Raw genomic sequence first — 15,254 nt, forward strand, 5'->3', positions numbered from 1 at the left:
TAAATAAATTATGGTACCCAGTGGAATATCATGCAGATATAAAAACAATAATACATGTATATGGAGATAAAAATATGCCCTCAATATATTGCTAAGTTGGAAAAAAAGTAGGTTATAAAATACACAATCTTATTTTATTCTTATTTAAAGAACCATACCTAGGGGCAGGACAGGAATAAAGACAGATGTAGAGAATGGACCTGAGGACACAGGGGTGGGAGGCAGGCAGGGGAAGCTGGGACGAAGTCAGAGTAGTAGCACTGACACATATACACTACCAAATGTAAAATAGATAGCTAGTGGGAAGCAGCTGCATAGCACAGGGAGATCAGCTCTGTGCTTTGTGGCCACCTAGAGGGGTGGATAGGGAGGGTGGGAGGGAGACACAAGAGGGAGGGGATATGGGGATATATGTATACGTATAGCTGATTCACTTTGTTATACAGCAGAAACTAACACAACATTGTAAAGCAATTATACTCCAAAAAAGATGTAAAAAAAAAAAAAAAAAAGAGAACCATAAACATACCTCATGAATAGTGTGTGTATACTTGTATTTATAAAGTTCTTCTAAAAAGTTATTAGTGGTTTCTCTGGATAGTAGGATTATGGCTGACTTTTGCAGTTTTCTTTATAGCCTTCTGAATTTATTTTTAATATGGGCAAAAAAAGAAAGCTCATACCAATTTCCAAACACATATCACTTTTATCTTTTAGAAATTACTGATTTTACTGTTAAAATATGCAAGTATCCTCCAATTTCACAAATGAATGTATCACCACAAAAACTAAAACTCTGCTTCATGATAGCTACTTCCTTATGCTCAATGGTTTCTTACTTAGACTTCTGACAACATTCTCAGTGTTGATCAATTTATGAAAGATAACTCACACATCATTTAGAAAACAAGCCATCTGTCTATACTCTAAGATAATCACTTGATAACCTTTAAAGAAATATAATGTTTGACCCAGAAGTAGTCTTTTTTTTACAGTGATTAATAAAAACATTAACTCTTCCAGTATAGAGCATACTATTTATATATAAACAGCTTTCAAATATAACCACATATTTGCCTAGTACAATCCAGTATCAATGTAATCAACATGCTTACAAATGGGAAACACAGCTGCCCCTAAACCCACTTAAATGCTATTTATGGTCAATATTTATGTGGAGAAATACACAACACCTTATGGAAATACTCATTTAACAGGGCACATGTATTAAGCATTGTTGTTGCTGCCCTTTCCAGTTGGCTGTTTGAAGATGATAACACAAATTTCAACCTGGTTTTACTTTTGGCCTATGCATCTTAAAGTACCTTCAATAAGCAAATGATAAACTTCACATTTATAGTAAAATGCAAAAGTGAGTGCCACTACTTCCTATATGTTCTAAAATTATATTATTACAGACATCTAGACATTTTTTACTGTGCTATGACATTAACACTCTTTATTCCTAAGAAGTTCTTACTTGTCTTAAACCTTCCTGAAATTTAAAAGTTTGTCAATGCTTTACCCTCAGCTGAGATGGGCAACAGCTAGTTGGTCTCTATCCTTCTTATAATAGCCTTTAATAAATTTGCTGAGGTTCTTAAAAGTCACCATTTGAAACTCTTGTCTTAAAACAACACTATCCTTTGAGGAAGCTATCTCCTTGTCCTCCTCCCCTTGTTATAGGAAGGATTTAAAAGGGAGAGGGGGATTTATAAGGATATATAAAATATCAGATAGCACTAAAAACACTGGAGCAAAAGAGGCGGCATTTGGGTCAAGTTCAGTGATAATAGTTACTGTTACAGTTACCATGATACTGGGCTAAGTGTTTAACCATTACTACTATCTCTTTTTTAGAGGTTATGAAAAAACTTGTTCACAGGCATAGACCTTGAGTGGAAGAGCTGGACCTGAAGCCACCATTCATGGAGATGGTATAGTAATGAAGAATACCGGCTCTGGGTGTGCAGACTGCTTTTACCACCTGCTTAGCTGGATGATCTGGGTAGGTTACTTTCTCTCTGTGTCTCAGTTTCCTCGTACATAAAATGCAGATGATAATAGTGCCTGTTCTCATGGAGTTGTTATAAGAATTAAGTGGTTAATGCATATGTCTTAAAATCCTCAGAGGCACACAGAAATCACTCACATCTTGTTATTGCTCCTAAATATCACTGGACTGAACGCACGTGGGCAAGGAATTGTATACACTGCAAGATCTCTGACAAAACCTCTCTAACACTTTTCTAAATTGTTTATTTCCTAGTTCTATATCCTGCATCTGAGTGTATGACTGAGAAAATGAGCTATTTGGCTAAATGCATTTCTACGGTAAGGTGCTACTGTGCCTTGAATAGGAATGTTTTAGTTCATGACAAAATATGAACTTAGTGAATCAGTTTTACTTGGATTGCAGTGAACTGGAGGGTTCTAAGAAACAGAATGCTTAAGTTTCATTAAAACCAACGTTTAAATTTCATTAATATTATTTCCTTAACTTGTTCTCAAAAGCTCTTTCAAAAAAAAGATTTAGATTCTTATTATTCTTTTGTGAAACCATTCGGCTTCTCTTTATCCTACTTGAAAAAGGAAATCTAAAAACAAAGCATATACCCCAAATAAAGTGTTCAACTTACCAGATACTAAAACTTTCATCAACAGCACTGAAAATATTAAAAACAAACAAATGAAAATGAATAATCAAAGCAGCACATAAAAAAAAAATCCATCTCTGGACTGACTTTTTTTTTTTTTTTTCAGTACGCGGGCCTCTCACTGTTGGGGCCTCTTCCGTTGCGGAGCACAGGCTCCGAACGTGCAGGCTCAGCGGCCATGGCTCACAGGCCTAGCCGCTCCGCGGCATGTGGGATCTTCCCGGACCGGGGCACGAACCCGTGTCCCCTGCATCGGCAGGCGGACTCTCAACCACTGCGCCACCAGGGAAGCCCTGGACTGACTTTTGACCATCACTGTACCTCAACTTCAACACATCCAGAATGAGACCTCCTTCCTCTTCTTCCTTCTCCCTCCTCATGGCTCTCGTCTTTCTGGCTTCCTCTCTCATTCTCCAAACCCCCTTCCATTTCCAGTGGTATCTAAGCCACAATGATTCTATTTTCCATTTTCACCACCATTCTGTTTCAGACCTTCATTATCCTTCACCTCTTCTATTTCAAGTCTTCCCCTTGTCAAATCATCCTTGACTTTACCCACTTGCTGCCAGATTTAGTAAACATCTTACTACCTACTATATGCCAGATACTGTGCTAGACATTTTAATATACAGAGTCTCATTTATCCCTTACACAACCATGTGAAGCACTATCATTCCCATTTTATAGAGGAATAAAATACTTGTGGATGAGATAGGTTTGGGGACTGTCAGTAAATGAAATATCCTTCTGTCAATAAGTGAAATAGCTAAGACTCAAAGTGAGAGCCTAGTCTGCCTAAAGCAAGGTGTGATGAGATTACTTTCATTTTAAAAGCCTCCATAACTGCTAACTGTCTGGGAGTAACAGCCAAACTTCTTAGGCTGGTATTTAAAGCACTTCTTTAATTGGACAACATGGTCCAATCCTTTTACTCTTGTTTTGCATGATCTTCCTGCATTACCATATTCTTCAGCCAACCTGGATGACTCAATGTATCCTAAACATACTCAAACATTCATACTCTTTATTTGGGTTTACCCCATGTTTTCCACCTTGAAATGCCCTCCTTACTACCATTTTAAAATCCTATATATACTGTGAGGCTTGGCTCAAATGTCACCTCAAAATATCCTTTCCTGGTTTTTCCAAAAGAATGCTATCTCCCCTTCAATGGAACCTCATAGTACTTTATTATGAAACTCTCTTAGAGCATTCATATGCTATAGTAATATTGATGCTCATCATTACTGTTGATCTTATTTCCTCCTTCTTGAAGGAAGGGACCACATTCTCATTGCCTTGCACCTCATACTCAGTTTCTTCTTTCTCATACCCAGTGCCTTACACTGACTTGATTTGGAGACACTTCTATATTTTAACCTAAGTTTCTACTCTTTTCACAGAATTTCACAATCATATTAAACACACTTAGAAAATATGAGACAGAAAACTGCATCCCTCATTTCTAACCAAGATGAACTTTAAGAGTGGAAATGCTGAATAGGATTTACTACTAAAGCTCAAAGGCATTTAGTTTATTTAAGAAGCCAAATTATAGAACATTACATATGGTTAAAATTTCATTGGGTCCCTACTGCATTACAAATATTATCAAATGGAACTAAACCAGAGTTTTCATAAAAACTGACATTTTCAAAAAAGCTTTATTTGCTTTAATCTTTCTCTTCCTTTTGACAAGATTAAGACTGTAAATGGCAAATGGTTAAATAGGAGCACCAAATAATACTATCTGCAAGACATCTGGCCTTAAACAAACACACCAAAATGCCAACTCTGAAGCATCTAGCCTAATGTATTTATAAATTTGTCTGTCTCTGATGTTCTTACTTGAAACCACAGTTCTTTAGGGAGTTCTTTGAGACTCTTTGTATGTACACTCAATAATTCATGGACAAATATCATTCAGCAAGAACTTCTAAAACTCTCCAAAACTTAAAGGGAAGCAAGGCAAGTAAAAATTTTAGATCCCACAGTCATTTTATTTAGGCTATGCTGAACTACACGCATTGGGTAAGAAGTTCTTCTGATATTTTAAATAATGCCATTATACCATTATGTACCATATTTGTAAACTCCTCACTCTAAAAACCAGGCTTTTTATACAGAAGGAATATTGAGCAGTTAATCTAATTTTGTGGACCTCCTCAACCTAAACATTTTTATTTGCTTAAACCACACATCAGAGATAGCCTTGAAGGAAGAAAAGAGACAGAAATGTGACTATGTCATGCTGAAAGTTTGGAAGAAAAAAGGTTAAGGGTAAATGGAGGCTCATAGCTAAACAGACAGCTTCAGTGTTCCCAAAAACATTTATTGAATACCCACTAAATGCCAAGTGCTGAAAGTAAAAACAATCATGGTATCTGCTGTAAAGGAAGATACTGGCAGAGATAACCCCAATCAAATTATCATACAAATATAAATGAAAACTCCCAACTGTGATAAATATTACCAAAGAGTTTCATGCTCATTAGGAAAAGTTTCCCAGAGAAATGATGATTGGTTGGTGAGTCAGTTAGGGACTGATAAGAAGGCAGACACACATAAATATCTGAAACAGAAGGACTTTAAAAGAGGAAATGGCTACTCAGTGATGGAAGAACTGAGAACCAAATAGGAGACAGTGAAGCAACTCTGTCTCAGATAGTCACTACCACCCTTCGGCTGGAAGGACAGAGGGAAGAAGTAGTATTAGGTGAGGCCAGGGGCTGGAGCATCAGGCAGAAGCTGGAAGCATGGTGAGCCTGTCCTGTGAGAAGTATGGAGCCATGAAGGCCACTTATCCTCCCCTCCCTCCTCCCAGGACATTCATTGAACAACTGCAACATGCCAGGAATTCTACTAGGTGCAGGACACATAGCATAAATAGAATATAGCATATTTGTGCTCCTGCAAAGTCTATCAGCAAGTACGTAGTATGCAGTATTACCAAAGACCTTTTAAGTGCCCTTCTTTTAGCATTTAGCATGTAATTATCATTAGCACTATGAGTTTTATCTTCATAGACCCAGAGACTTTTAGTTCCTTGCTCCGTAAATCTGTTCATCATTCTATTGTTTACTTTTTATATTTATATGCTTCCATTAATCATTCACCCACCTTTGTCTTTTCAGCTGAAGAACATTAATTTTTTCCCATCCATTTATCTTTATATGGCTGTCTCACTTCCATATAAAGTTCAGTTCTTTCTCCCCACCTCATCTAGCAATTGTAAATTTCTTGTATTATAGAAACCAGAAATGTACAAATAATTTATTCTGAGAACTTCATAGTTTTAAAATAAGCATATTCATTTTTTGACACCCACTCTAATGAAAAGTTGTCTTGTTTTGGAGCTACAATGATATATTGTCTATTTCTTTAGGGAGCCTAGATCTCACATATTTTAGGCAGTTTGGAATTCTTTCTTACATATTTGTCCTGAGAGAGCTTTCTCAATTTTGTACCTTTTACCTTGGAACGTTTTGTTGACAGAAGTTTAATGACACGTGCAAATCTGAATATTATATTGTACGCTGCTCGCTCTGCATCTGTGCTGTCTGATACAGTCCCCACTAGCCACATGTGGCTGAGCACTTGAAGTGTGGCTAGGATGAACTGTGATGTGCTGTAAGTGTAAGATACGCTCCAGATTTCAAAGACTATAAAAAAGATCTCCTTCATTTTTATGTTGATTACATGTGGAAATGACAATATTTTAGGTGTGTGGGTCAAATAAAAGATTACTAAAATTGTTTACTTGTTAATTTCTACTTTAAAAAATGTGGCTGGAAGAAAACTTAAAATTACCTAGGTGGCATGCATTTTATTTCTATTGGACAGTGCTGTTTTAGATCATCTGTGAAAACTGATCAAAGTCCCGGACTCAATCATTCAGGATATTACACCTGGTCATTTTTACCCTGTTTCCCCTATCCTTAATGCAGATCTATCTGTGACAAAATATTCTCCTAGTAATTAGATGTTTTGGGAACATATAATTTCCCTATACATTGTATTTTCTCCAAAATGACTACTTTCCCTCTACCAAATGTTTCCTGTATTCAGTGGCCCTAACCTCTACTCTGGAAGTAAAGGGAGACTCACTGACTCTATGATAAGGCATATTATCAGGCTCAATCTTTGGCATTTAAACATGGCTGATCTTATTATGAGGGCCTTTCCACTCAAATTCCATCTCCCCATAGTTTCAGAGCCTTCCTTGCCTCTGCTCTAAAATGATTCCACTAACACCATTCCCAAATTGTCTCCTAATTATCAGAATACCACACACAGTCTAGTTTTGTTTGAGGTAGTGGCATTTAAGGGAGCAAGTACAGATCTTACGGGCAAAAGACTTTGGCTCTTTGTATACGGTTAAAGTATCAATATTTCATAGACGCTGAAGTATTACATATGTGACATATTTGGTTCACATGTCTCTTTTCCTACACTGACAGTTCTTAGAAAGTAGGCATCATCTCTTCAAATGTCTAAATGTAAGGGTATGTTTAAAAGAAAATGGAAGGGAACCTGATATAAATTATTTATTTCTCAGAATCAGATCCTTTAAAAAAATGAGGTTTTGGGACTTCCCTGGTGGCACAGTGGTTAAGAATCTGCCTGCCAATGCAGGGGACATGGGTTTGAGCCCTGGTCTGGGAAGATCTCACATGCTGTGGAGCAACTGGGCCCGTGCACCACAACTACTGAGTGTGTGTTCTGGAGCCCACAAGCCACAACTACTGAGCCCGCGTGCCACAACTACTGAAGCCCGCGCACCTAGAGCCCGTGCTCTGCAACAAAGAGAAGCCACCTCAATGAGTAGCCCCCGCACTCCGCAACTAGAGAAAGCCCGCATGCAGCAATGAAGACCCAACGCAGCCAAAAATAAAAATAAATAAATAAATTTATATATATATATAAAATGAGGTTTTGATAGGGAAGCAGCAGTAGAGAGAAGGAAAAGTACCACTCAAATCAAACAAAAAGATAAAGTCTAGACTCTAGATAATTCTTCTGACTTCATAATTTTGGGTGCGGTAGACCCTATCTAAAGCCCTTCTTAGAGCAGTGGCCAATTCCAAGTTGCCAGCTGACACCATACAACCCTCTGAAAGGAATATATTCATTCTGATTAAGAGCTCCAAATTATTATTTATGGACTCTCTCCAAGTTGTTTGCTGAATGCTTTTCAGGAATTTATTACTTCTTATTTTTCAGACAGATCTGAAATATGACATTTCCTAATGTCTTTAACCATAGTTCCCTCTGGTACCTGCATACTGGGCTACATAAGACATGAAGTGCTTCTACTTCTTTTTACAATGAACACATGACTGTTCCAGGATCTCTCTTTTGTCCACCTAATATATTCAGGGAAGATTCTTTTTAAATTCATCTCCACTTCAAAGGAAGAAATCGATATTCTTCCTTCCTCTTTGACAGTGACATATTTATGCCAATGGACTGACTTAACAAGTTAGATTTTTAGCTTTCTATGTCTAATTAGAGAAGGAAAGACTTGACCCTTACAAAGGACAATTGCTATCAAGTGTCTGAGTGCACAGTGTGGTAGGGTGGAAGGAGAGGGAATAGGGTTAGTATCAAAAAATGTACATTAAAAAGCTTGTTTTTAAAATTAAAACTCTTTTCATAACTCCTTTTATTCAGAATGGAGAACAAGGGAAAGAACTAGATTGAATAGCCGGGTGCCAAAAGGCCCCCAGTGCTTTTTCCTCTGCCCCAGAACTCCCAGATTCAAAGGTTCCACAACTCATATTCATGGTGCCTTCTTCTCTTCTCTCCAAATGGCCTCAAGAATTCCAGGTTGCACCAAGAATAAAACAATGTTTGAAGACTCCAGTGACAGTGGGGATAAATGATGGAAGAGAAGACATGGATGGCACAGGCAGGATAGTTGAGAGAGAGTAAGAGAAAAGAACATTTACTGATAACCTATTTTATGTCTGGGGCTAAGGGTAAAGCAAGTGGGTGGTCAAAGATGAGGGAACTCCAACTCTGGGAGGGTAAGACTCAGGATCTCTCCCTCTTAAAAACTATGTGTGTCTATGTGACATTTATGAGATCTCTTTGCTTTACCATGCATATAATGATTATGTATACTCAATATGTTTAATATATGTCAGATTAATTTTATTGTGAATGTTATTTGATAAGTACTATAAATTCTAGAGTTATACAGTTGTTTTCATAGTTTCCTACTGAAATATCATGGCCTGAAACTTTTTTAAAATCTGAAAACTCCTTGAATTTTCTTCCTTAGTGAAAGGGAAGCAAATTATCATTGCCAAACCTGCATAATGCAAGACTGAAATAAATCATGAAGTGCCTTGTCTCTTTTGATGTAGGTAAACATATTTTTAGTATTGGCTCTCTCAACTCTTGCAAGATGATCTTATAATTTTTGTTTAAGCCTAATTTCTAATTTATTTGCTATGAAATCTTATGGGATTCTCATGAGGAATTTTATTAATTAATTAATTTAGTTAGTTAGTTAGTTATTTCGGTACGCGGGCCTCTCACTGTTGTGGCCTCTCCTGTCGCGAAGCACAGGTTCCGGACGCGCAGGCTCAGCGGCCATGGCTCACGGGTCCAGCCGCTCCGCGGCAAGTGGGATCTTCCCGGACCGGGGCACGAACCCGTGTCCCCACATTGGCAGGCGGACTCTCAACCACTGCGCCACCAGGGAAGCCTTCCTTATTTATTATTTTTAAGGAACAAACACTACCACAAAGTACCTCATTTACCCTATGAGCTCTTTCATTGTGCAAATGAGCTAATAAGCAGGGCACTGACCTAAGTGTCTGATTTTGATCCAAACTTTCCTCAGATATCTAATAAATAGGAAGTAGGTTCTATGCAGGGTATTTATTAAATTCTTCTTTTCAACTATTCCCTGATATCCCAATTCAAGAAAAATTCCATTAAAAATAAAAAGTCATCAAATAAATTTGAATTTTTCTTGTGGCAAGACTGTGGACTGGCCTCCTAAAAGGCATTTGTAACTCTTTTTCCCTTGCCTTCTACCTCTACTAAGGCTGAAAAACTAAAATGATTCCCTATACTTCCTTACTGCTGGGGGAGGCCACGTGATTTAGTTCTAGCCAATGAGATATAAGTGGAACTTCTAGGAAAGCATTTTAAAAAACCAAAACCTGGCTGACATGTCTCTTTGGCATGCCTTACGCCTCACTCTTTTTCTTGAAAGATGGATACCTAGGGGTGCATTAGCCATCTTGCAGCCATGGAGACAAAAACCCTGTGCTATGGATGATGGAGGAGAAAGCCAATAAGAGCCATGCATGCTCCTTGATTACAATATTGCTGAGCTGCCATACTAACCCAGGGCTTATCACACAAGACAGATAATTCCTTTTCTTGCTTAAGCCACTATTCATTAGATTTTGCTAGGACTCGCAGCTATTGCATTACAACTGTTCCATCTCCACACCTGCCCAACCCATCTCCACCACCCCCCATAATTGTGAAAATACTACAAATTTAAAACTTTCCATCTATTATTGATCTTCCCTAATTTAACAGCACGATAAGGTATATTATGCTTTAAAAAATGTCTGAAAAACTCAAAGGCATATTTAAAATACATAATTAATTTTTCTTTCATTCTGCATATTCATTGAAATTGATGGCTAACTTCACTTAATAAATTTCAAAATTAAAAAAACTGATTTAAACCTGAATTTTTATTATTATTATTATTTTTTTAAATTTTTATTTATTTATTTTAATTTATTTTATTTTTGGCTGCGTTGGGTCTTTGCTGCTGCGTGCAGGCTTTCTCTAGTTGCGGCAAGCGGGGGCTACCCTTCGCTGTGGTGTGTGGGCCTCTCATTGCGGTGGCTTCTCTTGTTGTGGAGCACAGGCTCTAGGTGTGCGGGCTTCAGTAGTTGCAGCACACGGGCTCAGCAGTTGTGGCTCGCAGGCTCTAGAGTGCAGGCTCAGTAGTTGTGGCACACGGGCTTAGTTGCTCTGTGGCATGTGGGATCTTCCCGGACCAGGGCTCAAACCTGTGTCCCCTGCATTGGCAGACGGATTCTTAACCACTGCGCCATTAGGGCTTCAGGGAAGCCCTAAATCTGAATTATTTATTTATACAAAGATAGCTTCTAAACTCAAATACTTTTTAGCATACTTATTTTTTTAATGATGTACTTTTTTGCTAGCCAAATTTGCAATGTATCTCAAATTATCAAATCCTATTCTGTAATGCTTTATGTAATCTTGAGAAACACTCTAATTCTCCTCCCTAGAGTTATTAAATTCAGACATATGTAATTTAGTGCCTGGAGACACTTCAGTGCTGCTGACATTTTTGACACTAGATGTAATTAGTAACCTAGAATTCCTTCTCCAAAACTACCTATGACATATGCTAAGATCTAAAATTATGACTCAAGATTAAAGTCTTACTAACCTTTGCTACAAAATATTAAAGCTGTCTAATCTCATATTTTTGCAAGTATAATAAAGGAAACTGAAAATGCCAATAGCAATGGCAAGTTATGACCATTTCATACCTAGACAAAACAATACTGCGTTTTCAGGTATTTATTTATTTCAGAACAAATTATAAAGCTGGTTATTTTCTCTGAGGAGTTGCTTCAAACTGCTTGAGATGTAACTTAAAGGTGGCATGAACAACCATGAGAGAAAGGGGAGATTTTCCTAAAAAAAACTATTTTGACCCTGTCATTCCCATGCCCCAAATCCTATTCTCCCAACTACTTTCATACATTCAAACTCCAGGGGTCAGCCCATCCTCCCTTTCCAGCTTTACTTCTCCCTACTTTCCCATACTCATTAAAATTACTCTATTTATTCCAAAAGAATTTCACACTGCTCAATTTTTTATATAAGAATGCTCACAATTATTACATGAAGAAATTGGAAACAATTTAAAAGTCAAAGAGGCATCCAAAAAAATACCACATAACCATTAAAAGTCATAATTTTTGAGAGCACTGCAATATGCTTTTGTATCTATTTAAGAGAATTGTAACTATTTTTTTTTTGGTAACTATTTTTTAAAATGCTATGAAGAATAACAGACTATCCCAGAAATACCAAAAAGCACATTACTACTACTATAAAACAGCTAGGTAGTACAGTTCAAAAGTATATTCACCAGTATAATGAAGACATAATAGAGAGAGAGTTTTCCTAAATATTGGATACAAATAATAATCATAGGATTTGCTATACTGCCACCAAGAGCTAAATGTGATAGAAACAGCTAAACATCTAACTTATTAAATACAGCTTTAAAGAACACAACTATAATTTATTCCTGCAAAAAACTACTGAAGTGCTAAATAGATCTTACCTTAAAACAGACTAAAAGCAACTCTGGAGAGGTCTGGGGGTTCCAAAATCACTCTTAGAATTTTATTATTACCAAACCCTAAGATGGTGTGAAAAAAACTCAAACGAACTTTTTGGCCAGCCCAATATTTCAGTATATGCTTAGTAAATTAAATAAATTTTCTTTAAAAAAAAAGGCTGGGCTTCCCTTGTGGCGCAGTGGTTGAGAGTCCGCCTGCTGATGCAGGGGACGCGGGTTCGTGCCCCGGTCTGGGAAGATTCCCACGTGCCGCGGAGCGGCTGGGCCCATGAGCCATGGCCGCTGAGCCTGCGCGTCCGGAGCCTGTGCTCTGCGACGGGAGAGGCCACAACAGTGAGAGGCCTGCGTACCACAAAAAAAAAAAAAAAAAAAAAAGGCTGAGGATCCCTTAAGGACACTGTTTTTTTTTTTTCTTCCCTATTTCAGCCATAAAATTCTGGGATTCTATTTTCATTATGAAACTTCATGGGCTTAATAAAGAAATTCTGTAGACAACATCTTGATAAATGCTCTAAAATCTTTAATAGACAACTAGATTTATGCAAATTCCAAGAAGCATAACATAACTGCTATTAAAATTGCTATGCAGAATATTCAGAAAACACCAACTCAACTTTGGTTGAGTTGTTTGTTGGTTATTAGCTCAACAAATTAGCTAATAACTAGTGACAAGTTTTACTCATTTAGGAATCCAAAGAACCCAAACAAGTCCAATTAAAACACGTTGAGAGGGCCTTTCCTGGTGGTGCAGTGGTTAAGAATCTGCCTGCCAGCGCAGGGGGCATGGGTTCAAGCCCTGGTCTGGGAAGATCCCACATGCAGTGGAGCAACTAAGCCTGTGGGCCACAACTACTGAGCCTGCGCTCTAGAGCCCATGAGCCTAGAGCCCATGCTCCACAACAAGAGAAGCCACTGCAATGAGAAGCCCGTGGCGCAGCAATGAAGAGTAGCCCCTGCTCGCTGCAACTAGAGAAAAGCCTGCATGCAGCAATGAAGACCCAACACAGTCAAAAATAAATAAATAAAATTTTTAAAAAATGTTGAGAGTAAAGCACTGTTTTTGTGTATTTTTTTTTTTTTTTTTTTTTTTTTTTCCGTACGCGGGCCTCTCACTGTTGTGGCCTCTCCCGTTGCGGAGCACAGGCTCCGGATGCGCAGGCTCAGCGGCCATGGCTCACGGGCCCAGCCGCTCCGCGGCATATGGGATCCTCCCAGACCGGGGCACGAACCCGTATCCCCTGCATCGGCAGGCGGACTCTCAACCACTGCGCCACCAGGGAGGCCCTTGTGTATTTTTAATTATAGCACTTAAAATATTTTAAAAGCCTTTGCATTTTTTTCAAAGCCTTGCAATTTAGGTGAGTTTCTTTTGAGAGAGATCAAAAAAGAAACTGGAACTCTAAGTCCTTCACACACCAAAAGTATGTCCCAAATCCATTCTCTTCTTTCCATTTCCTTGGCTACCACCTAGTTAAAGTAGCCAACACCTCCCCCTAAATACCTCCTAACTGATCTGATCTCTCAGGTTTACCCCATTGTCCTATAATCCTTTCTCTCTACAGGCAGACGATTATCAAACCTCTCCCCTATGACAGCACCACAAAAACAGGGTCTCTTGTCTTGAACTGTTTCCCCAGCATCTAACACAGTGCCTGGTACAAAGTAAGTGCTCATGAAATATCTGATCAATGAATGAATGCTCTGAATTTACAAGCTTTCTAAGGTGTTCGGAATCATTTCCTCCTGATTCCACAACTATGAAACAACTTTAAAGTTATAAAAGGAAAATTAGTTAGACAAGGTTTCTTATGCAAGCAATTAATACTATAGTTTTACATGATTCATTTTATTATGGATATATTGCAACAAGACAAATTAAGAGCTATTCATAACTATTTGCATATGACCAAAAATAACTCTAGGATACAGAAATATTAATAAAACAACACTTATAGAATATAAACTTTATACAGATGTAAAGCTATGCAAATCTATTTTACCGTCTTAATAGAACTCCTTTGCTTTTCTTCCCAAACGCCACTGCTCAGCTCAAGTGTGCAATGAATATTTGCCTCTCTGTCATAGGATCCAAAAATAAGTAACCTGCAGTATAAAATAAAACAAGGGGACTATTATACCAATTATATGCATTAAACTTTTTCTTTCTGATCATTATACTAAAAAGTAATAAATCACTGTCAACAGAGGAAAAAATTTAATTAAACACTTCGTATACCCTCTACTGGAAAAATAAAGCTAAAAATTAGGTGAAATTCTAGGACAAGCTGTTATTCAGCAGCTAAATCAAAGAAATAGAAAGTGGAATCTATTCATGAGGTAAACAAATTGACCAGATATCTATACACAGTAGCAAAAGCTATAGATTTTCAAATCAGCTATAGATTTGAATTTTAAAAATAAGTTGCAGAGTGATACATATATACAGTATGATACCATATCTGTAAAAATTAAACACAAAATAGTACAATATAGTTGCTATGAACACACATACATACACGTACATCTCTACCTACTAATGTGACCTTGGGCAAGTTATTTAACTTCTCTAAACCCATCTCTTCCTCTGGAAAATTCAGGCCAAAAATAAAACTTACCTCTTAGAGCTGTTGTGAGAATAAAAGACAATGCATATAAGACATTTAGCATAGTGTCTCGCAAACAGTCAGTGCTCAATAAATGTTTATTATTTCTATTATCTTGAAAATAACTGTCAAGGAATAATTGTATCACTTAATTTTACTGTTTAATATTCAGATCTAAAAAGGAAATCTTGGGTCCAATCTTGAGAAGACATAAAGCAGTTTTTCTTATTGAAGGAAAAAACTGTTACCCACATGCTCAACTTCTATGTTATCTATCTTCTAAGTCAGAATGTAAGTCTGCCAATGTTTTTTAGGAGTAAGTTTGAGACTATCTTTAGCATTAATCAACATTTTGACTGCTACTCTATTACTTTATCTCTACACGAAGATCACAGGGATAGGAGTGAGATAATGAAAGAAAAGTGGATAAAAGACCTTAGAGTAATAAGAGAAAATTGTGTCCTAAGGTTGGAGAACTCAAGCAAATCATGTCCATACCTCATAAACTGGCTTCATAACCTGAAAAGTCAGAATAAACTCATGGCAAAGAAAAGTTCATAAATTTAAATAATTTTTAATCTGAAAGGCAATTTAAATTTACTGCTCAAC

The 15,254-nt window shown here is 37.4% G+C and overlaps 1 protein-coding gene across 1 annotated transcript in view; it reads right to left on the bottom strand.

The window, feature by feature from the left end:
• PDZD8 (PDZ domain containing 8) overlaps positions 1-15,254 on the bottom strand; it is an 87,419-nt gene that overhangs the window by 24,278 nt on the left and 47,887 nt on the right. Inside the window, exon 3 of the mRNA XM_082607145.1 lies at positions 14,043-14,145. Coding sequence (XP_082463271.1) covers positions 14,043-14,145 — 103 coding nt within the window. The remainder of the gene's footprint in view (positions 1-14,042; positions 14,146-15,254) is intronic.

Source organism: Mesoplodon mirus (genome assembly GCF_964341445.2).
Source record: "Mesoplodon mirus genome assembly, chromosome: 2".
In the NCBI taxonomy this organism is placed as follows: domain Eukaryota; kingdom Metazoa; phylum Chordata; class Mammalia; order Artiodactyla; family Ziphiidae; genus Mesoplodon; species Mesoplodon mirus.